The sequence below is a fragment of the Phoca vitulina genome, unplaced genomic scaffold, assembly GCF_004348235.1.
Source record: "Phoca vitulina isolate PV1807 unplaced genomic scaffold, GSC_HSeal_1.0 scaffold13, whole genome shotgun sequence".
NCBI classification, from domain to species: domain Eukaryota; kingdom Metazoa; phylum Chordata; class Mammalia; order Carnivora; family Phocidae; genus Phoca; species Phoca vitulina.
The window spans coordinates 11,178,904-11,203,062 of NW_022589716.1; the positions used below are offsets into that span (position 1 = coordinate 11,178,904).

General features: G+C 48.7%; 1 protein-coding gene across 19 annotated transcripts in view; it reads left to right on the top strand.

The window, feature by feature from the left end:
- The window catches only part of CACNA1D (calcium voltage-gated channel subunit alpha1 D), a 301,670-nt gene that overhangs the window by 201,909 nt on the left and 75,602 nt on the right, over window positions 1–24,159 (top strand). For 14 of the 19 annotated variants that reach the window (XM_032411478.1, XM_032411479.1, XM_032411477.1 and 11 more), the window contains 10 exons: window positions 9,809–9,896; window positions 10,166–10,225; window positions 11,207–11,233; window positions 14,593–14,753; window positions 15,785–16,010; window positions 16,139–16,346; window positions 19,057–19,177; window positions 22,140–22,254; window positions 22,636–22,705; window positions 23,572–23,638. In XM_032411478.1, the coding sequence (XP_032267369.1) occupies window positions 9,809–9,896; window positions 10,166–10,225; window positions 11,207–11,233; window positions 14,593–14,753; window positions 15,785–16,010; window positions 16,139–16,346; window positions 19,057–19,177; window positions 22,140–22,254; window positions 22,636–22,705; window positions 23,572–23,638 (1,143 nt within the window). The remainder of the gene's footprint in view (window positions 1–9,808; window positions 9,897–10,165; window positions 10,226–11,206; window positions 11,234–14,592; window positions 14,754–15,784; window positions 16,011–16,138; window positions 16,347–19,056; window positions 19,178–22,139; window positions 22,255–22,635; window positions 22,706–23,571; window positions 23,639–24,159) is intronic. The other 5 variants (XM_032411483.1, XM_032411482.1, XM_032411492.1 and 2 more) reach the window with 1 other exon arrangement.

The following is a 24,159-nucleotide window of genomic DNA, read 5'->3' on the forward strand; positions in this document are numbered from 1 at the left end:
AAAAAAAAAGTCATTAAAAATAATGAAATCGTTTTAAAGGGAGCTCATTCTAAAATTCTGGCCAGAAAAGCAGGGCCGTTTCACTGTGAGAACTATTAATGATCAATAATCTCTGTAAGCGGGGATACGTGATGCCCACAAGGAGATCTCCTCTTCTTCAGAGGTCCTAGGGCCTGCCCCTTCCCTCCCCCCCCAGGAGTCCGTGCCCAAGGTTGCCACAGCTGTTCACCTCCCTTTCGCGTGCGCCCCTTGGGTGCCTTTTACTGAGATGTTTGATTTGGGGACGGGCAGGAAATCAGGGATGGCATAGCTGTTTGCAAGCACAGGGCATGGAAGTGTGTTGTTGGTCCAGTTTCAAAGCTTTTGTCTTCAAAGTACGACTTATCAAACTGCTTTCATTATAGTTAAACTAGCTCAGGGCGCAAATTCAGAATGGAACACATTCCTTTGAAAGCTGTAAAACAAATAGCAGCAGTTAGAGGTGCATGCGTCAGGAGGGTTGCCCTGTCCCAAGAGGTTGTTGGAAGGGCCTCTGCCCAGGAGAACAGGGGTGGGCCCAGCGCTGGGGGTGGCTGGGAGACCCCCCCTCCGTTGGGTGGGTGGCATGGGGAGCAGATGCCCGCCCTGAGTAGGTCTCCTAAGAGCTGGAGGGAGACAGACTCAGGGATGGGCGCCCCAGCATGGATGTGAGGAAAAGGCCCTCTAGCCCCCAGGTTTGTAGAGTCCAAGTCAGGGTTGTGTGTGTTTGTTTTTAATATATTTTAATTGCAAAAGTAATATTTGCTCATTGCCAAGAATTCATATAATATCAAAGTGTATAAAGGATGAGAGAACCAGACTGGGCAGTTGGGGGCCTCTTCTTTCCGACCTCACCTGTACACGTGGGAACATACGTGTTTTCATGGGCAGCCTGCACACAGGTCCCCACCGCAAGATCATTCAGCTCGGATGGTGCAGCCACTTGCCTTTCTAACTGAACGATGTGTGCAGACTGTGAGCTCCTCGGGGGTAGGAACAGGGTTTGTTTCTGTTCTCCATTGTGTGGCTGGCACCTAGCGTGATCCTTGTCACACATAGGTGTTTCCAGTGATTATTTGTTCAATGAAAGAATGCAGAATAAGAACATCTCACATTTATCAAGTGCTTCTTATGTGTCAGACGCTGTTCTAAGGGTCAGGGGTGCACAAATCCATTATTCCTCACAGGGCTCTGGGAGGCAAGAACTTGGCAGATGGGGAAATTGAAACACAGAGACATTAAGTAGCTTCCCAGGGTCGCATGCCCATCAAGTGGCCAAGCTAGGATTTGAACCCAGTTTCTGCTAGTCTGCAGATGAGCCACCATTAATCCCCGCAGATGCATACACCTGTGTCTGCACACACGTGTTCACATTCTTGTGGGAGAAAGTGCCAGAAAGGGATTTGCTGGGTCAGAGAGGATGCCCGTTGGTACCCATTTACATTCCCACCAGTCGTGCTCGTGAGTGCCCGTGTCCTCATGTCCTTGCCCACTCAGCATTCCTTCCTCTTTCCCTACTGCCCCTGCAGCTCCCTTCCCTGAGCACGGGGCCCCACCTGAAGATTAGCCCACTGGCTGATATTGTGATATCCTGTCCCAGAGCCAGAGGGAGATGGAGACCCTAGAATCATTCTTCTTGTGCCTTAGTGGCCTCAGGGGAGTTATGGCCGTAATGGCTGACCACGCCTTGCCGACACCTGTGTTACCGTATTTACCATTTACCACTCACTAAGGTAAGCAGAGGCTTAGCAAAAGCAGGTCACCTGTCCGTGCTTATCCAGTCAGGAAGTGGCAGGGCTGAGATCAGACCTGGTCTGTCCAAGTCCAGAGCCCACCTTGTAAACCCCCACATGTCCTTCCCACACTCGCCCAGCTGGTCAGCACCCAGGACTCCTGACCTCGGCTGAATGCCTGCTCCCAAACGCCCTTCTTGGTAGGGTGGCCAAACCCTGGGGAGCTTCGTCCCCGGTGGGTTAGTTGGTTGGTTATTTAGGACAGGTCCTTTAGGGACAGGCGTTTGGTATCCTCGCTATAGAAAGTGCACCTCCATCTAAAACTAATGATGTAATGTATGGGGATTAACATAACAATAAAAAAATTAAAAAAAAAAAAAAAAGAAAGTGCACCTCCCCTCTACTGGTCAGACCCCAAACTGTAGATGTCCACGTAGGAGAACACTTAGGGTTTCCGTATCAGAGCCCAGGGCTGCGGCCGCCTCTCAGGTCCTCCGGCCCCGTTTGCGTTGCTCCTGCCGCCCTCTACCGAATCATAACGACATTGCCTGTGTTCCACCTGAAGGAGTCACAGTGGCCGACCTGCTAAAAGAGGATAAGAAGAAAAGGAAGTTTTGCTGCTTTCGCCAACGCAGGGCTAAAGATCACGGTAAATGACCGAGGTTGAACTTCCCGTCGGGAGACTCCTCTCCCGAGGCTTCTGGAGCCTTCTCCTTGCACATAGGCCTGGTGTGACGTGCATGTGTGTGCCCGTGTGGTGTGTTTATAAGATGCCTATGTTTTAACTGCTTGATTCCTTTGAAACTTGGTCATGTTGTTTTCTTCTGGTCTTTACCCCAAATGTGTGGTTTCGCCGAGACAGCATTGCAGTTTCCTTTTTGTCTGAACTATACCTTTTAAAGAAGCAGCTGAACCCACTCAGAACATTTATTTAATTAAGCATGAATATTCTTAGACTGGAAGACAGACTTCTTAAACACTTTTCCCCAATGATGCTTTTTCATCTAAACTGTTTAGAAATTCCAGTGATGTTATTTGATTGATTTTGATTTTCCAGGTTACGTTTTTCACAGGGCCTGCTGGTTTTCCACCCTCTGGCTGGTTTGCCCGGGACATACTAAAGCTAGTAGTGCTGGTTTCAAGGATGAAGTTAAAAACAGACTTCTAGGATGCAAAGATGGGGGGGCACTTGCCTTTTGTGAGCGGGGATGAGGAAAGGGCTCATGTGGGAGCACAGTTCATTTTCAAGGTCTGCTGTAAAAAAGAATGCTAAACGCAGACCCTCACTGGAAACCTGGGGTCAGCGTCAGGACCACCTGAATGCAGAGCAGTTAATGCAGACAGCTCGTGTCCTGTCCTGCCTGCCAAACCACCACCGCAGCCTTACAGCAGTGCGGGGCTTTGCCTCTGCACCCCACACGGTTTACCTAGTTGCTTCCACTGAGGTCGGCCCTGGTCGGTCGACTCAGAGGAAGAGTCGATTTGACTGTAAATAGGGCCACCAAGCCAACTGCCAAGGGAGCAGAGGGGACACACTGCACTGTTCGCTCGGTAGTAGCCTCTGCCGTCGTGGGAACGTTGAGCTCGTAGGTTGTAGGAATTGGAACAAGCCACGGGTGGTCGGACTGAAGGCTTTTGGAGTGGACGAGAACGGAGTATCAGACATAAGCCCCTCGGCCTCCGGAGAGCACATTGTGGGCCTGAGATGAGAAGGAAACTGCGTGGGGGTGGGCAGCCAGTTAGGGGCCGGGTGGGGCCTGGCTCACGTAGGCTTGGTGTCTGCAGAGGTTTGTGAAGAAGAGCTGGCTTTGGTGCAGCCCCTGGAGGCCTCTGCAGGAAGACTGGGCTTCAGGTAAGCAGGAAATATTGTCACTGACATAAGACAAAACCATTTTCAAAGACTGACGGAGGACCCTGGCCCTGGGCCGGCTACCGCGAGAAGATGAGTGGTCTGTCCCCAGAAGAGAAGAGCCCTCTCCTTGGGCACGCAGGTGCCCGTCCTCCTGAGCAGGGGCTCGCGCCTTGTGATTTTTCAAGGATGTTTTGCTAGCTTTCTCAGGCAAGTGGAGAGAGGAAGAAGCCTCATATTTTCAGGAAACTTTATATTTTGAGTGGGGGAGGTCTTTTATAGACTGAGATGCCCAAGGACCCCAAAGAAGGCCCCTGAGGAGGCTGGTGGAGCGAGGGCCCTCATGGGGATGCGGTGCTCCCCATGTCATTAGTCATACAGAAGTAATTATTGTCAGGGCATCATTCATGCTTTAGACACAGAAACCTTGGTCTGGCCTTGACCCACATTCTCCGAGAAGAGGCTGACTTTTTTACAGCAACCAGAGTCTGTTACCTTGTGACAGCTGAGGGTGTCACTACTAGCAACCATGGGCACATTCCTTCAGGGGATGTCATGGCACTGCTCATGCTTGTCATGCAAATAAGATTTAAAAAAAAAAAAAACAAACCCACAAGACCTTGGCTTCAGATCCCCTGTTCCCAAGGAAGGCGGCCATGACTGCCATTGCTCAGTTGTCCAACCTCATGCCCGCACCCGTTGAGAGGAAGGGATCAGAAGGTTTAGGCTGCTCAGGTTTGGGGACAGATTCGGAGAGGCATCCCTGACTATGCAAGAGAGCCTGTCCTGTGGAGAACAGGGGCTCGAGGCTCCAAGAAGCCCAGGACATTTGTGAAGGAGGCTGTTTGGTGTGCCAGGCTCGAGAAAGATGCTGGGGTGCTCTGTGCTCAGTTGGCATGGGTCCCGGGGCTCCCGTGGCTGGCTGAGGACTCTTGGGGGGCTGCTCCCTTCCCCAGCAGCTCTGCCTGGAGGAGACTTGGGAACGCTTCTTCTGGGCAGACTTCTGGATTCCTGGCAGCCCTTCTGAAGGACAGTGGGCAGGGGCTTCACAACACTGCTTCCCTGCTCTCTCTTCTCTGAGCTGGGGGAGTACAAGGGAAACCCCCTTGGTGCTGGTGGTAAAACCAGACAGACAGCCTGCGGGTGTTTCCTCTTTAGAGCAGTTCAAGCAGGTCAGAGTTGTAAATGGGTCTTACAGATGATGTCACCCAACAGCTCCTGTTCTAGATTGGCCAGCTACACCCAGGGAGGAAAAGGGAAAGGACTTGTCCCCACGTTACCGGTGACAAAGGCCGAGCTTCTTTGACATTCCTTCTTGTGTCTTTTGAGCTGAGTAGCCTCTGTCATGGAAGGATTGGAGATTTTGCTGTGCCTGTTAATAGTGAACATAATTTTGGGGCTGCCTACTTGCAGCCACACGCAGACTCATTCACCGTGTGTGTGGGTCCACGTGTCCATGAAAATGCTAGTTAGTTGTGCTGGCCTGAGAAATGGCGTGTTTCCCCCATTTATTTTGTGTGGCATTGCCGGTGATAGCATCCGGGCCCAGCAGCAGAGCTTGGCAAAAATGTGGCACAGCATCCGCAGAGAGCGCTCCCAGCGGGACCCCACCTGCGGAGGCCGGGGTGGCTTTCGTCTGCAGTCCAGGGCCCGCTGGGCTGCTGTCTGGCATCACCTCCTCCCCGACAGCAGCCCTCAGGTCCTTTGCTCAGCGGGCCCACATTCGAAGCCTCGGGGTCTGCCCTGCAGCTCTTCTCGGAGATCCCAGTGCCTGGAGGAGCTTGCAAAGCATTAGCCCTGCGCTTCCCCAGGTTTTCAGCAGGCAAATTGCAGTGCAGGTCAGCATCCCATTCTAGGCACAGGCTTGTCCTAATGCCTGGTTTCACCCCAGATTCTGGAAATAGTTTTAAAACTTGTATTTTAAAAAACTGCAAACTTGCTCCGCAGAGCTCTCAAGTTCCCTGGAATGTGTGAGGGAAAGGATTTATAGCTGCTCTGCATGCAGATGGCCCCTTGGCTTGCTTCTGCCTCTAGATGACATGATGGGACTTGGCGGGGGGCGGGGGCGGGGAGTCTCAGCCTGCATCCCTAACTAGCCGAGCTGCTTGTCAGCCATTCTGTTGAATCTGTCCTGAAGGGGACAAAGTGCTCCCCCTGCACGGGGCAGCCATGAGGCTATGGCAGCCAGTTGGGGGAAGGGCTTGTGTTCCAGGAATTTTTCCATGGGCTTACTTACGTGGATTTTCATAAAGTCCCAATAGTCACCACAGTGGCTTGACCTTTGTTCTCTCTCTCTCTTTGTTGGGGTGGTCTCCTGGAGGTGGTCTGGCTGCATACCAGGTTTCAGGGGTTTAACTGAGGTCATCGGGACAGCAAACCAAGACTGATGGAGAATAGGCTTGCTTGGCTTTTGGAACTTTTAATGTGTGGCATTTTAAGGATATGCCAATATATACCAACGTGTACCAGTATATTAAGTATAATTTTAAGGGCATACCAATATACATGTCAACATATACTGATACCAAAACATATCCCAGTGTATTTAAGCACATACCACAAGCACAGGGGGCATGGCCAGGTGGGAAGAACGCCAGGTGGGAAGCAGGAGAGCTTTCTCACACCTGAACTGTGCGTCCCGAGGCCAGTTGGTCAGGTCTCTCCTCTGTGAAATCACAGAGCTGCTTCATGTGATCTCAGAGGCCCGTCCCGGTTCTAACAGTCTGTGATCCTCCTGTCCTGATAGTAAAAACATAGATGAAGTCCCAATGGGACTAAGCGAAGTGAAACTCGTATCAATTTTTTATCACTAAAAATAAGGAATGCCCAGTACAAGTGAAGGGTGAAATGCTTATGTACAAACGAGCTCCTTTTGCCCACTGGGCCTGCTGTCTCCGTACTTTGGGGAAAGGAAGTGCTCCCCGGTGACCGGGAGGGAAAGGCTGGAGCAGAGAGAAAGGCTGCCAGGGCCCCCCACCAGAGCCTGGGTCCTCTGCTCAGGTGAAGGGACTGGATCATGGTCCATTTCCGGGACCAAATGAGGTCACCCAATTCTAGCACAGTCACTGTGCTCTTCCTCTGCCTCCCCCTCACTCAGCTCTGGTTGATGTCATTCCGGAATAGGTTGTTTATTATGGGTCCGTGGCTCTCTCGGTGTCTAACCATTAAGACAGAAAAGTTACTATCTCTACTACAGGCAAAGTCAGACAGAAATGACTTGTCCGAGATAAAAAGATACAAACCATGGTTTGTTCGCAGACGAATCCATCCCCCCGCCTACTTCACAGCCAAAGCTGACTCAGGCGTGTGGAAGACTGTTCACACTAGGTGTCTCTCTGCAAGAATGGTCAGAGCAAAGGGACCCTGGGTTTGGGCCAGCATGGAGTGTCCCTTTGCTTCCAGGGAGCTCCAGGAGAGCTTTCTTGAGGTGACAACTACCATGTCTGAGCCTCACCGATTGCCTGACACTGTGGACCCACATAGGATGACCCAGGACTGTGGGGAAAACCCACCATGTATTTTATCTCACTCAGTTCTGCCAATAGCCCCAGATGAGAAAATGGAGCATTGGGGAAGTTCAGCCACAGAGGTGGGGTTAAACTGGGATCTGGCTGATCCGAGAGTCCACTTTTAGCTACAGAAGGATGGAGTCTGCCAGGGGGGCAGGGAAACTTCTCTCCATCAGTGCAGCCTTGACACCATGCCACACCGTTAACCTCTCTTTAGTTTCTGTCTGGGGAGTTCGCCTTTGTTTCTTATCTTTCTCCCCACTTGGTTCTCATGTTCAGGGACTAACTAGTACATTTCATTCACTAATAGCTGGCACGGAGCCAGAAATGCAAAATGCCCCCCACCCCGTAGGCAGCATGTAATTTATCTGCTTTGATCGGATGGTTGGAAAAAAAGAAGCTTTAGGAATGACATGCAGCAACTGCACTGCTCTTATCCCGGGACAGGGCCCCAGAGGGTAAAAAGCCACAGTGACTTAGCCTGTTCAGAAGAAGTTTGCTCTTTTGGAAAGAATAATTACAGATCCAGGATGATTAGTAGTAGAACCGTGAAACATTAAACGGTGAGAGGCAGAAGTGGCCCTCGAGAGTGTGGAGGGAGCACCACCACTCTCCGCATGGGGCATTGCAGCCTGCAGAGAGGTGAGACTGTGCCCAGCTCAGTCAAACGTTAACCGGGACCCCCCCACTGACCCCCACTCCTGCCCCGGGTCACGTGCTCTCAACTGCTGGCCCCTTAGTGGTGACAGTAACTACCAAGAAAAGCGTTCCACAGAGATGACTCACGGTCATATTTGTAGGAGTCTCCCACTGTGATTTTCTTTCTCACTTAAGACAAGGGTGACCTATGGGAGGAGCCCATAGCAGTGAACTTCATTGAATTTTACAACGTTTTTGTCTTTTCAAGTCAGAGCATAAATCAGTCCTGGAGAAGAGAACTGCGTGAGCAGCTTCGTGCCTCTGTGTGTGTGTGTGTGTGTGTGTGTGTGTGTGTGTGTGTCTTTACGGAGCTTTTGTTAAAGGTTTTTCTGTGGTTTGATTGTGTAGGATTTTTGGTTTATTTTTGACAGGTTTTTACATGGAATTGTAAAAAAAGTGAATCAAAGTTAGTAGTTGGTTTCTTTTGACTTAATTGAGGAGGAAAGGTTATTCTAAGAGAATATCAGTAGTGTGATGCGGGTCTGTCGTTTTGCTCGTTTTGTCTTTGCTGCCTTTGTCTAAATGCTCCCGGACATGGCTGTGAATCTCCCACCCGGTCAGGCTCAGTTCCTTGGGTGCCCCCAGAGGGAAAAGGACTCTCTTTGGTGCCCTCAGAAGAGATATTTCTCAGCTCTCTGGGCCTCTCAGGTCAGGCCCACCTTCATCCTTGTCATTCACCATGTCCCTCGCCTACACAGAGCTCACTGACCCAGCTCCTCTGGCCTCCGTGCCCGGGCTGCCCTCAGAATCTTCATCACGGCACTAAGAACCACTACCAGCTTTTGCAGATCCAAGCGGAGGCATCCTTGCTAAGAGGAGCCGCATCGGCAGAGCCCACAGGGGGGGAAGGCCTTCCTGTTGATACCACAAGGTCTATAAAGGTGGTTGCTACAGGTCAAAAAGATGCATCAGGGCAAAAAATGCACGTGGTTGGGTGGTTCTCCCACATTTCCATCTTCAGTGACCCCCTCTCCGAACCCTAGAGCAGAATTTGTTATTCCTTACTGCGTGTTTCCAGAACTCCTTGCATGGACCCCCGAGGTGGCTCTTTTCGTAGTTCATGGAAATCCATGGGTTTTCCAGGGCAGGTGCAATTCTTTGTGCCCTCCATCTCCTTCATGGCCCGGCTCCAACACATTTTTAGGATGCTTATAAGGTTGAATCAGGAGGATGAGAAATAATGCCCACATGCCAGATGGTGGGTCCCTGGGCCTCCCATCACAGCTGGTGCATTTCTACATTCCCTCCACTTCCTCTGCTCAGGATCCAGCTGTAGAGGAGTGAGACATGCCCAGAGACCCTGGTGACACCGAGACCACAGTCAGTTTTGCCCTCTGGTCACTGCTTGGGAGAAAACCTTCTACCTGTAAGACTGTACTTCCTTTGTGCTCTAGTTCTGGCTGCTTTGGAAAGAGCCTTCCTCATGTTGGCTTCACAAGCTCAGTGGAACTTAGCAGATAAATTAGCTACTAATGAGTAGAGTTCTTAAATTTTTAAAAAGATTTGTGCTTGGTACCTTCCTGTCCTCCTGCATCCAATACTTCTTCTCCTTCAGTATATTTACAATAAGAATTCATGTATGAAATACTGGTCTAGTCACAGATTTTCTAGAGAACACCAGTTGGGCCCAGCAAAGATGCCGCTGTAGCTTGAGTTGTTTTGGTGGACTCTCAGTGCACTCCTGGAAGGTAAGAGAATAAGCTGGTGCCAGGCACAGCAGCTGGGTTCAGTTCGGCCCCTAGGCTTCTTGAGAAGTGTCTGAATGGACAGAGCTTCCTCCCGTTGGGGAGGGGAGTGGTTCTCTGTGGGCTTTCTCGGCAGATCGGCAGATCACGGAAGCAGGGACTCCCTTGCCATAGAGGTGCCTGGCCTCTCACCCTTCCTTGCCCTCCTCCTGGGCTCCCAGAGGGCCTGCCTGGAGGCGGCGATCTGCAACTGGCCCACTCCTGGGCATGCGGCGCCTCCAGCATGCCGGCTAAAGCCTTGTCTTCTCCCCGCAGCCAGCATGCCCACCAGCGAGACCGAGTCGGTGAACACAGAGAACGTGAGTGGCGCAGGCGAGAACCAAGGCGGCTGTGGGAGTCTCTGGTGAGTGTGGAGGCCGCTTGCCCTCCTGCCTCCTCCTGCCTTCTTAGGGGAGCACCTGTGGGGCAGGCACCCCAGGCCATAGCCTCAGATGCACGAGGGGTGGGTGGGCTCACCCTGGACCCCTTGGTCCCCCTCCCCATCCATCCCATCCCAGGCCCCCAGACCCCCGGCGTTTCACATGCCTCTTGCCCCAGAGCAGCCCGTCCTGCCGAGGCGGAGCCGGCCGCGAGGCGTGCCAGGTAACCTGACAATTCCACTGTGTCCACTAGGTGCTGGTGGAAAAGAAGAGGCACGGCCAAGGCTAGGCCCTCTGGGTGTCAGCGGTGGGGGTAACAGGCCTGATTCTCTTCCCGGTCTGGTGTTGGCATCAGTGCTTTGACGAGGAGCTTGTATGGCAGAGTGGCTGACAGAATGTGCTGCATATTTCAGTTTCCTTCCCTGGCGGATTCTCCCAACCTCCTGCGTGGCGGCTGGACCCTGAGAGCTCACGGCACTTGTTTGGGGAGCCCTGCACCATCCTCTCCTAACGGTGGAGGGCGCCACCACATTCACCCCTGTTGGCTTCTGTCTCGATGACCTGGTCCCCAGCGGGGACCAGCAATGTGCAATGTGCAGAGTACTGCCTGCTTTGGGGAGCCCATGCAATTTTGGTTCATTTGCTTCCTGCTGGTATCCCTTAGGTCTTATCTCTGTAAAGTAGAGGCGGTGTTTTCAAGAGAATTTGATCTTCTTGGCAGTGATTCATAAAAATGATGTGTTCTGGGCAGAACGCTCAGCAGTTTAAGAAGTGAATTTGCCTCTGTTGTCTTGCTCTGCCCTCCCTACAGCATTGTGAAGTAGGCAGGGGGATGGATTCGTCTTCCTCATTTTACAGATGAGAACACTGAGGCTCAACAAGGTGTGCTGCTTGCCCAAAGCCATGCAGTTAGTAAAGAGCAGAGCTAGGACTCCTAGTCCAGTGCTCTTTTTGCTGTAGCAGCAGCACATTGCTACTGCTGAGTGGCTGAGAGGCGAGCAGGGGAGGCCCCCCTGACTTCAGTCTGGGGAAGTGGGGTCTGGGGAGAAGAACCCCGGGCATCATAGCCTCTGACAGGGCTGTGCAGGGCCGCTGGCTGAGTCTTCTCGTGCCTGGGCCCTGGAGGGTGTCTTGTCTCCTGCTCTGCTCTCACCCCTGACGGCTCACTGGGGGAGCTGGGGATGCTGAGCCCAGGCTTCTGTGCATGGCTTTTCTGATCTCTCAGCTGAAGTGACGGGGAGCGTATGCTCAAGCCTTCCTAACAGAAATCCTATTCTTTTTGTCTTTCTTTCAGCCAAGCCATCTCAAAATCCAAGCTCAGGTCAGTATCATCTATTTTTTCTTAAGCCTGCGTGTTGGTGTTTTACTTTCTAACTTCTCTATTATACATGGAGATGCTCTAGACTTGATTTTTACTCTATGGGCGAGGACATTCATATCGAAGATCAGTCTGTCCAGTCAGTATTCAACACCTGCCTTGGAGAGCAGCAGAGTAGGTGCTGAAGATCTTGCCCCAAAACAAAGCAATGAGCTGCAACAATGAACAATTTCTTGTCACTAATCAACCCTTTATATTGCCCCCACCCCGAGTCATTTCTCAAAGAGACATTTCTTGTCACTTTTCTGCTTAAAAGTCTTCTATGGAGGGGAAAGTTCAAGAGATCTTCTGAGGTGCTAGTGATGTTCTGTTCCTTGCTCTAGATGCAGGTTACATGTTTAGTTGCTAAAAGCTCATTGAACCATGTACCTATGATTTGTGTACTTTTCCATGTAAATGTTATTTTTCAATTAAAAATGACATTTTACCACCATATACAAAAATTAACGTAAAATGGACTTAGGAATAAATGTAAAACCTAAAATTGTAAACATTCTAGAAGAAAACATACAAAGTCTTTGTGACCTTGGGTTGGCCAAAGGTTTCTTCTTGGATACAACACCCGAAACACTGGCCATCTGAGTAAATAAGCTTCAGACCAGAAGAAAAAATACTTGCAAAACATTTGATATAAAAGACTAGTATCCACTATATAAAGAATACTATGTAAATATGATGTGAGTAATAAGAAAACAACAAAAAAATGGCCAATAGATTTCAATAGGCATGTCACCAAAAAAAAAAGAGCTATGGAGGGCAAAGAAGCACATAGAATGACCATTGGTCACTAAGAAAATGGAAATTGGAATCACAATGAGACAGCACTGCACACCTTTTAGAACATTTTTTATACCTGTGGATCAAATTTTAAAATCTGACAATACCAAGTTCTGATAAGGATGCAGATCAGCGGGAATTCCCATGTGTTCCTGCATGGTGCATGGCATGGCCATTTTAAAAACAAATTGGTGGTTTCTTGGAAAGTTAAACATATATTTACCCTATGATCCAGCAATTCCCCTTCTGAGGTATTCATATAAAATGATGGTATATGCCTGCGTGAGAAATTTTTATATAGGAGTTTATAGCAGCTTTGTATACAATTGCTGAAAACCGTAAGTAAATCCAATGTCCATAAGATGGTGAATGGGTAGACAAGTTGTAGTTCATGCATATGTTGGAATAATGCTCAGCAATAAGGAAAAAACTGCTGATAGATACAACACAAATGAGTCTGGAAAGTATTTTTGCTAAGTGAAAGAAGCCAGTCTCAGAAAGCTCTATATTGTATGATTCTCTTTATAGGACATCCTGGATAAAACAAAACGGTAGGGACAAAAAGCAGATCAGTAGTTGTCAGGGGCTGAGGTGAGGAGGGTGGGTTACCTATTACAAAGAGCTATGAGGGAAGTTCTTTGAGTGATGGAAATATTCTACCTCTTGATTGTGGTGGTGGTTACAAACCCTATACCTAAATATTAATAATTACCATATGTCGATTGTATCTCAATAAACCTGACTTTAAAAACAATTGGAAGCCCTTCCCTGACTCCCTATTGCCAGAGGGCATATACCTTCCTTCATCATTTGGCCCCCGGCTCACATTCTGGCCTGATCTTTTGGCACCCCTCCCACACTCCCCACTCTGTGGTTCTACTGGACTGCTGTCCGTTTTCACCAGGCTCTGTTTCTTCCCACCTCAGTCCCCTTGGCCATGCAGTCCCTTCTGGGTGGAGTGCCCTCCTGTCTGCCCCTGGTGAACTCTTACTCTCTTAACCAGAGCCAGCCCAAATCTCAGCTTTTCAGGGAGGCCTTTCCTGACTCTTGCAAAGAGCATTTGCTGTTCCTGTCTTTTTGTTCCTGTACCCAGGATGCTGAGTACATCACTGAGTGGGGATGGATAATTATTTGCCCCAACCTTGCATGCTTTTCAAGATCAGAGGCTACAGGACGGTGCATCTTCTTCACCTGTGTAGACCCAGTGTCTGGAGCCCCAAGTGAGGGGCAGGATGGAAAGTGCTGCAGGCCTTCAGGAGATGGGACAGTGAGGCTTCCAAGATTTGGGAGACACTTGAGACTTGTTACTGCAGCATAAATAGACCCAACACTGGTCCTTTTTCAGACCACCTTGCTTGTGTGTACTGAATTATGCATCGCAGGAGAAACCCAGCCTCAGGGGCAGGCTTCAGTGTCCTCAGTGGGGTTTTTCTATACTGGTCATCATGTTTCCAGCCACTATTACCACTGGAAACCACATAGCAAGAGCAAGAACAAAGTGCACTTTTCTAGTTGCAGGTCTTGTTGAAGAGTGGGCACAGTTCTTTCTTCGCCTGGTCCCTGGGTTACGGTGTGTTCAGCATAGCAAAGCAGCTGGGTCGGCCAGAGCTGCGGCCAGGACGCAGCCCGGGGATTCCTCTGACTCAGGTCCCTGGAGGAAGTGCCCACCGTTCCCATCCATGAGCACAGCCTGCACAGGGCTGGCATCACTACTCGGCTGGCCTTTTCCCGGGACCCACTTCACCAGTCCGTCCTGTGGCAGGGAACTTTTCCCACAGGGAGAACAGGCTAAGGGAGGGAATACTTAACCTAATTACAAGCCGGAACTAAAAGTCAGTAGAGGACGTGCTACTTGTCTGTCTGGCTCGGCTCATTTTATTTGTATGAAAACACAATTCAATATTGGCTCTTCTCCTGAAGGTATATTTTGAGCCTCACTAGTTAGAAAGGGCACCGGATGACTCAGTATGAAGACTCATGTCCTACTCGGCTTTGACAAGTCTGCCAGGCTCCAGAGAAACCTCCCAGATTTAAGAAAGGACCGAAAGTTTCTGTAAAAGGAAATCTGGGTTTGGAGCACTTTGCTGCCTGATAAATTCTGTATGATGATTAAGATGCCGCAAGAGATGTATATGAGAAGCCAAACGGCTCTCTACACTCGCAGTGTGAACAGATCCATGTGCCATATGGTGGGAATGTAAATTGCATATATGTGTGCAGGCTCAGTTTTGCATCTGCAGACGAATCTATGAATATCTAGATTTTTCTAGCTGGTTTGAGGACTGTGCATGGCAGATTATGGAGTCGTCTAAAGCCATAGGAAGGAAACTGCACGATCAGGTCAAGATTACACATTTCAAGTATTTCAAGACCAATGTCATTTCTATGCCATGTGTTCTCATCTTTCCTTCCTGCACCCCCTGATCTGGATCTCCAGAGCTAAAGACAAATTCTGTCTCATGACGTCATCGGGCACTCAGAGGCCGCTTCTACTGTTCACGGAGTCACGTTTGCTTCTCTTGCAGCCGACGCTGGCGTCGCTGGAACCGCTTCAATCGCAGAAGATGTCGGGCTGCTGTGAAGTCTGTCACGTTTTACTGGCTGGTTATTGTCCTGGTGTTTCTCAACACCTTAACCATTTCCTCTGAGCACTACAACCAGCCTGACTGGCTGACGCAGATTCAAGGTGCGAGCAGAGACTGTGTTCTTTTCGTTCTGATCCCGAATTAGGGCTTCCTGAGGCTGTCCAGCTGCAGTTTAGTCTTAGCTGATCCATGTGTAGTGACGGGACATTTCCGGGGGCGCTAGAAGCCAGAGGAACCATCCAAACCCAGGCTGCACCTGGAGTGGTGGGGGCGCAGCCCACATGGTGTGCTGGGGCCAGCTGATGCCGTATTTCGTCTCTGGCATATTTCGTCTCTTTAACCGGTTTGATTGCTTCGTGGTGTGCGGTGGAATTACCGAGACCATCTTGGTGGAGCTGGAGATCATGTCTCCCCTGGGGAATCTCTGTGTTCTCCATCTTAACCCTATGACAGCCTAGGGCCAAGGAATCTTGTAGTTGGAAGGGACCTCATCCCCCTTCTCCCCGTCCCCACTAGAAGCTTTATTTTCCCGTACGGTATTCTTGGCAAGTGGTTGTTTCTCCCCTACCTGGAAGGGCCCAGGAGTGTGGGACAGGAGCTCATCCCCAGAGACAGCCTGTTCTGAGTTGGTCAGTTGTGATCCATGGGGAGGTCCTATTTCTGTCTAGCTCTCCAGCCTGCTGGGTGCTGTTTTCTGTGGTTAGAAGTGACTTTGATAGACAACTGCTGCTTATCTCATGGTGCCCTAATCAAGACCAGACTGGCCTTTCTGTGACTAATTGAAACAAAAAATATAATACGTTGGCGTAAATGCAGAAGCACAGGCTTTTAGGGCTAGAAAGCCTCAGAGATTGTGTGGTAAACCTGCTCCTCCCCATTTTATAGTTGGTGAAACTGGGGCGCAGAGAACTCAAGGGACTTCTCCAGAGTCCCACATCTAGGTGGTAATAGAAGCAGGACTAGAACCCGGCACACAGACCATAAACGTTGGTGCCACATGTCTGTAATGGGGGCCATCACGAAGACCGGGGCAAGGTGTTGGGGCGTTTCCAGCAGAGACTGGTGGGAGGGAGGTCTGGGGAGGGAAGACCAATCTGAGCCACGCCCATGATGAGACCCTTTGTCTTTCCAGATATCGCTAACAAAGTCCTCCTGGCTCTGTTCACCTGCGAGATGCTGGTAAAAATGTATAGCTTGGGTCTCCAGGCATATTTCGTCTCTCTCTTTAACCGGTTTGATTGCTTCGTGGTGTGCGGTGGAATTACCGAGACCATCTTGGTGGAGCTGGAGATCATGTCTCCCCTGGGGATCTCTGTGTTTCGGTGTGTGCGCCTCTTAAGGATTTTCAAGGTGACCAGGTGAGAGTGCGTGTAACTCACTGCAGGTGTTTTCTGGCTGGGGGGTGGTGAGCAGCTGCATCCTGGCCCCGTGATGTCCGCTGTGTCCCGTGCGTGTTGTGCGCTCACACCCCCATCTTGACTTGTAGGCACTGGACTTCCCTGAGCAACTTAGTGGCCTCCTTGTTAAACTCCATGAAGTCCATCGCTTCGCTGTTGCTTCTGCTTTTTCTCTTCATCATCATCTTTTCCTTGCTTGGGATGCAGCTGTTTGGTGGCAAGTTTAATTTTGACGAAACGCAGACCAAGCGGAGCACCTTTGACAATTTCCCTCAAGCCCTTCTGACAGTCTTCCAGGTGAGCCCATGCGAGGAGGCCGTGTGAGACGCCATCTTGTCCCTTCACAGCTCGGGAAGACAGGATGATTCTGCTGGGATTAGTGACCTCTGCCCCAATAACGCTCTGACAAATTCTGCGCCACTGAAGTCGATTGTTGCGCACCTGACTCCAGCTATCTAGGGGGCGTGATTTCATGTTTTCGTAAGACCACTGGATATGGGACAGAATAATAAACCAAAAACATCTGTTTGATTTTGTGAGGTTTCCAAGGTTCCTGGGAGATAGGCTCTACAATCCTCTTCCTGTTCTTTGTGAATTTTTGATTGCAGGCAAGTTTTGTGATCCTGGATCTAACGGATTTGTGCAAGGAGGTGAATTCTAAAGCCCTCATGCTCCGGTGTGTAGTCAGAGGAATCAGGGTGCTAGAAGAGTTGTGACAGCCTTCTGCCCCCTTGCTTCTCCCTCCTGTGATGTAACAGGGACTGGCAGGCTCCGAGCATGGAGCCTGTGTGCAGGCGACGAGGCTGAGATGGAGGGATGGTGGCAGGTGGCTCGGCAGGTGGCTCTGCACTCAGAGCAGCGACCTCCACACCCCGCCTGGCTTTAAGCGGAGGTGTTCTCAACCCCCTCTTCCTACGTTGTGAGCCGAAACCCTTCCTTAAACAGACAGTGGCAGATAAATTTTAAAGACCCATCTGCCCTTGTCGCTTTTCACACATGCCATCAGCAAGCTCCGGAGCCCGGCCTGGGAGGCAGGAAGGCCTGGTGGGAGGGACCGCAGACATCGAGGTCCCCTGCCGGCCCTTTCAGTGCTCGGCTCTGTGACCTTGGAAAGTCACTATCCTTTGTGGAAAAAAAAAACAAAAACAAAACAAAAAACCAAGAGACTAGAGGGAATGATCTGTAAGATTAGTTTCCACTTGGTCATTTTGAGGAGAATAGAATTACTGTCGTTGCTATGGGGCCATACTTTTTTGAAATATACTTTAATTTTTTTAGATTATACTTAATTTTTAGCCACTGATTAGTTATTCTTTTTTCTGTTTTCTTTCAGAGAAACCCATATGGTGGTGGTGGTTTTTGGTAGCACCTGTGTGTGGCACAAAATTCAGATGTTTACAAAAGGATATAAAGTAACAAATGAGTCTCCTTCCCACCCAGCCACCAATTTCTCCTTTGGGGAACAACCACCATTGAATAGTTTCTGTGTATTCTTTGAGATGTATTTGCCCTTAGATGTAAATCAGTGAACCTACCAACCAACCTACCTCCCAATGAATGTCCTATGATGTAGATGGTAGCTCATTTTATGTGCCGTTTTCCCGCTTCTCACCATTTCAAGTGTCCTTAAGAATCTATCTTATTGGTCCATAAGAGTTTGCCTCCTACTTTTCGATTCTGCAAAAATTCTGTGGTGTGGATGTCCCCTAATTCATGTAACCAGTCCCTAGCCGATGAATATTTCATTGTGGCCAGCCTCGGCTCAATGGGTGACCTTGAATACACACCATGGACACGTGTGTGAGTGTAGATTGTAGGGTAAATTCCCCAGAGGTGGAATTGCTGTTTTGAACAGTGTGTGTCCATTTTTAACACTGATACTCTTGCCCGGCACGCTCCTCAAAGTAGCGGCAGTCCATCCTCCAGGGATGGGGTGTGGACGCTGTCCGACACCTCACCGCTTTTTACCACAGTGGGTGTTCAAACTGTTTGATGGTTGTCTGACAGGTGAAAATGGTATCTTGTAGTTTTAATGCCTATTTCTCTTATCAGGAGTGAACCTGAATGTTCTCGTGTGACTAAGAGCCACTAAGTTCCTTTCCTGGGAACTGCTTTATCTTTTGAAATCATTCACCCATACTTCTGTTGGGTTGTGAGCCATGACAGTTTTATTTTTTAAAGTGTCTGGGGCAGATAGACAATACAGAAGCACATATACTCTCTCTCTCTTTCTCTCTCTGGAAGATGGTATGGTTTATTTTTATTTATTATTATTATTTTTTAAATAGTATGTTTTTAAAATGCTATTTAGGTTCATCTGATCTTACCTCATGATAGATTGAGTTATCAGATATCATCAGTAGAGAAGATTCCATGTGAAATTTCAGGTAGTTATTAGTATCTACTCATTGGATAGTTTGTAAATTTACATGAAATATTTGGAATTCCCAGCCTCTACAGATTCATGGGTCTAATTCTCCATTTCTAGTATAGATTAACCGTGTAGAATAGTAGGCAGCCATTGAAAGGATTGAAGGCACTTACTGACACAGGGGGTCTCCAGTATATTGTTGAGTGGAAAAAAAAAAAAAGGCAAATGCAGAAAAATCATATAGTATGACATCCTTTATGTCCAATAAGTCCGAGAAGACACCAACTACCTCTTTCCTCTGGGCGGGTATCTGTGTGCTTATGTGCACAGAGGTTCTGGAGAGAGATGCACCAACAGCATGCTCTCCGGGGGGGGGGGTGGTGCAGAACTGGGGTGTCATCAAAGATTAGGTAGGTCTTATATGTAGTGCTGCTTTAGTTCCATGTGAAGAATTAACTCCTGTGTTTGTGTAATTGAAAACAGTGTTTTGAAAACTCTACGGGGTAACCGATGGATTTGTTGAGCACAGCGAAAGGCAGCTCAAACCAGATTTGGGCGGCCCCCGGCGGGTTCTGGAGGGCCGTTGGGAGCTGCGGCCCAGCTGCGTGTGGACTGACCGCGGTTTTGGCCTCTTAGATCCTGACAGGAGAAGACTGGAACGCCGTGATGTATGATGGCATTATGGCCTATGGCGGCCCGTCCTCCTCAGGGATGATTGTCTGCATCTACTTCATCATCCTCTTCATTTGTGGTAACTGTATCCTTCAAGCTGACCGGGGGCTTTGTCATCATCATCTCGCTTTGTTTCTCCCTGTCTGAACTTCCCTTTGGTGGTAGTGGTGGTGGCGGCCGTTGGGGTGGGGAGATGAATGCCCTTACCTTGTTAGCCCAATATCTGCTCCCCTTCACTGTCGCTGGGATGGCATGGTGGGGTCAGAGTTCCAGTAGCCTTTGAGGAATGAGCAAACTGGGGAAGGGAGCATGGGACAATGCGTGGGCTGTTCTCGTTGTCACCCAGCTTGGCGTCACAGCTCCTGTACGGGTCCCAAGGGAAGGCTTAGGGCAGAGCCGAGTGGTCTTCCGTGCCATCATGCTTGGGAGGTTAGGGTTCATCTGTGTCTCTTGAGACCCTTCCTAACCAGTGGGGACCCATTGTCAATGGCTTGACATAAGCTCCCCGGACCAGATTTGGCTTTGCTGATCTGTACATCTCTGGGGATCAAGTATCCATTGACTAACTGCTGTGTTAGGCTCTGAGCTCTTTTCTGACTCCTTTTATTCCTTTTCCCTGGCAAGAGGCCCTCCCTAATTCTAGACTTCTGGAACTTTGGATCTCTCTTTCCCTCAATCAGACCCTTTATGACCCTGTAACTTTTGGTTGTGTTTTCTCTCTCTCTCTCTCTGACCTCCCTGACTGGCACAGACCTGGCATATGGAACCCTCCATGAGGGTTTGGCGAAAGAGCAGTTGTACAAATATGTGAATACCACCTCTTGGTCTTCACTTTTCTATTTTAAAGAATCCTACCTGGATTCTTCTAAGAAGCCCCAGATTCCTTCAGCTGTCTTCCCCTTGTTCTTTAGTGAGTTGTCCTCTGTGCAGAAGCCCCAGCACAAACTTCTAAGGACAATACACAGAAACCCCACTAGTCCCTCAGGCAGCTCCGACACCCCTCCTACCCCGAGGTGAACTCTCCTACCCGATTCATCCTTATAGCTTCTACTGCACGGGGGGCCAGATCCTACTGGATTTGGAATGGGTGCTTCTCCATCCCCCCAGCTCAACAATAAGCTTCTTGAGTCAGGAATCCCTTCTTTGTATTCACATCTCTCATGGCTTATAGTGGAGGGTCTTGCACATAGTTGGCCCTTGGTAAATGCTTGTTAAAGGAATGATCAGTGTTTTCTTATTGTGCTCTCCTCCATGAACCCTTCAGGCCAGAACCCTTCTGGCTTTAGGTATGTGGAGAAGTATTCTCTGGCCACACTCATTCTGGTTACATGTTGTGTGTTTTGTTTTGTTTTTTGTAATACATGTATCACTATCTGAAATGCTTAAGTAGTTTATGTTCTGTCTCCCCCTACATGAGAGTAGGGACTCTGGTCCGTCATGTCCCTAGCACCCAGCACAATCCCCAGCATGTTGGAGGCGTTTGGATCTTTTTGAGTGAATTCCAGAGCACACCACTATTTAGGAGGGTCTGGGTAATGCCTCTAAATACAGATGATGGGTGTTTGCTCTTGGAAACTGTCTATTACAAACTTGCAAGATTTTTCTATGGTTTATTACTCTGGATGTGCTTTCCACTACTCAAAAGAGTTTGGTGTCATTGCAAGACTAAGGATATATTATTTCTTCATTGAGATCATTGGTAGGAATTCTCAATACAGTTAGTCCTGCACCAATCCCTACCTGAGCCATCATTATCCCACACATATCAGAGGAGGGCTTGCATTACCAAGCCATCACCCAGCCCAAGACAGATCGCTTCCTTGGGCTCATTACAGCTCTGCTTAACACATAGTCTAACATGCCAAAGGCTTTTTGAAAGTTTTAATGCAACTCATTCATGTTTCTATCATCTTTAAAGACTTGAATAGATTAGTCAAGGATGATATCCCCTGGAAGCTATTTCATCATCAGTCTCTTTGTTAGGTTACGTTTGTGTTACCCAGCTGAGATTTCAGATTGCACAGGGCCTGGGGGACAGTGGTACACCTCTCCCATCTCAGGGCCCTTGGGCTCCCACAGTCTTGCACGCAGATGACCATGCATCAGCCAAGGACAAGCATGTTCAGAGAAGGAGCCATCTTGACTTACTTCCCTCTGATCCCTGTGCTTCTCAAAAAATGTATTTAACTGCTGGTGAATAAGAAACAGGCATCTTCCAAAAGATTTGGGAATCTTGTTCAGAATTATTTTTTCTTCTATCCAAGGAAACCACACATACAACATTCTAGTAAGAGCCAAAAACCTGATAGCTTGTTCAGTCACCTCACTTTTTAGGATTTGAAAAAATAAAATTCAACCACAGTAGTCAAAGATATAGCTATAGTGGGGCTATTCAAAAGAACAGTTGGGCACCATCTGGCAATATATCAGTGTTTATGCGGTGAATGAATGAGTATCCGCAGACTCTGAAGACCATTTCAGATGAGAAAGACTCAGACTGCATTGTGCAATCATCATCTTGAATAATGTGTAGCCTTTAAAAGGGTCTATTTGGGAAAGCATGCCCTGTATATATATATATGTTATGGGTACGTGTGTGTTTTAAAAGAAAGAAAACAAAATGCACAAAGCAAAATGCAAAATGCATAATGACACCATGTTCATATAATAGATTGTTTCATGCAGTGTGCATGATAGCAGTAGATACCTCGGTGTATGGAGACACACGTGTTTGTGCAAGCACATATGTACGCACACCTATTAAAGGAAATGTTGAAGTTTATAGGTTTTCATGGCTTTTAGTGGATCTTAATTTTGCTTCTTTCCAGACTGTCTTCTACAGATTTCTAGGGTTTTTTGTTTTTGTTGGTTTGGTTTTGTTTTTTAAGCAGGCTCTAGCCTTCTGGTCTTCCTAAGTGAATACAGCACTTAGGGGACAGTCGCCTGTTACCAGCCTTCTGGAGCACAGAGGGGTGTGACATTGCCATTGTCCACCACAAGTAGTTGCATTTAGAAATTGTGTTGTTCCCTTAAAATGTTCAAACTAGATATCCTACTGAATGTCTTCTTGGCCATCGCTGTAGACAATCTGGCTGATGCTGAAAGTTTGAATACTGCCCAGAAAGAGGAAGCTGAAGAGAAGGAGAGGAAAAAGATTGCCAGGTAACCCTGTTTTCACCCGAGGATGGAATCTTGGGCAGAACCCAGGCCCTCGGCTCTCCTTCCCTCAGAGCCGAGAGTAGGAGTCACATGGTCCCATGCTTCAAGAATCCCTGTGGTTAATTTTGGTGTCATAAAATAAATGATGTGTTTGATGCTGATGAGCTCTCACATGAGAATTTTAATAAGATGATCCATGTAATGAACCCAGCGCACTGAGGTGAACGGGAAGCTCTGAGTGTGGGTTGTGCTATGTTCTCGCTTTTAGAGTTGTTTCCGATTAAATTCTGTCCTTCATCAGGCCACTGTGGATTCCGAGTCTGGATTAGCATTTTTGTACATAGCAGTATGGTTATTTGGTTTCTCGTGTTCTTTTCTCTGTAGAAAAGAGAGCCTGGAGAATAAAAAGAACAACAAACCAGAAGTCAACCAGATAGCCAACAGTGACAATAAGGTATATGTCCTGAAACACTTCTCCCCTTTCTGTTTCAAAATGAATCTGTTGATATCATCACAAATGTACCATTTACACCGTGAGAAGTAGCCTGTGTGATATTTTGGTGTGAGAGTGTGGTACACCATTGTAGACACTGGCTTCCCAGGGGGACTCTGGGTGAATTTAGGCAGCTAGCTGGCGATCAATCAGTGTTTCACCAAATAACCAGCATGGGTTAAATATTTAGGGGGACCACCTATTTTTTCTTTATTGGAATTGTGTCATCAGACCTGACCTGTTAGTATCTTCTCAGTGGGGGTTAAAATCGAGGATTGTTAATAGAAATGTGCCTCCAGAAGGAATCTTGGGATTGGGGATCTGGGTGCTCAGGGCTATACCGTCAAACTTCATCCCACTTGTGACAGCTCTGGATTTTTCATTCATTTGTTTGGTTCCCTAAGTCAGTAAATACTTATTGAGTGGTTTTTGTGTGGCAGATACTGGAGCTCAGCAATGAAGAAGACCAGCGAGGTCCCTGCGTGCGTGGAACTCGCATCCTAGCAGGGAGACAGCAATCTGCCGTGCAGTTAGCATACAGTGTATGGGACAGTGTTGGGTAGAGAGGGGCGTGGATGGTGCCGGCTAACCATGCCTGGGTAGAGGTTATGCTCGTTTTCTCCTCATCTGCCCTCAGAGCTATGTCTGAAGCAGAATCATCACTGGGGATACCTGTCCCTATGCATGCATGCACTTACATGCAATGTGCATTTTGGAGAGAGTTTCTCTCTGTGTGCTGAATGGCAGGGCTGATTCTTCACTTGGGTCCTCTGCAGTGCATTGAAGTCAGAGTCTCCCCTCCTCCCAAGACCTCTCTGTCATCCTAGGTTACAATTGATGACTATCGAGAAGAGGATGAAGACAAGGACCCCTACCCACCTTGTGATGTGCCAGGTATGGTGGCCGAGGCCAGTGACAGGCTCTCAGTTCATGGGTGATGTGGCTTTGCTACCACACAGTGATCAGGGCCTCAGTCTGTGGCCGGCTAGCCCAGCTGGCGTGATGGTGGGTGGTGAGGCTGCCGAGGCCACAAGTCTGGTCCCCTCGTGGAGCAGTTAGCCCTGCTCTTTGTTCTTGGTCACCCAGGTAGCTTACGTAACCCAAATTCCAGGTGGTGGGGAGAGAAAGTGTGAGTGGATCCAGGCAAGCCCCTCTTCTGGGAAATCTCTTTAGGAGGCAGTGAGCCATTCCTACTGTTATTACTGCTCACCTGACCCTTTCACATTTGCTGGTGCTTTTATTGCTGATGTAGCAGGGACTGTGGGGGTGGGGGATAATCATGTTTGGCTTGAAGTCTCACACACAGTTTTTCAGGCTGAAGCTGAGCAAGGCTACTGGGGAAACAGCTGGGTGCTGGGAGTATGGCAGTGAGAATCCCACCACTGATACCTTCTGTGTGTGTCAGATTTGGAACC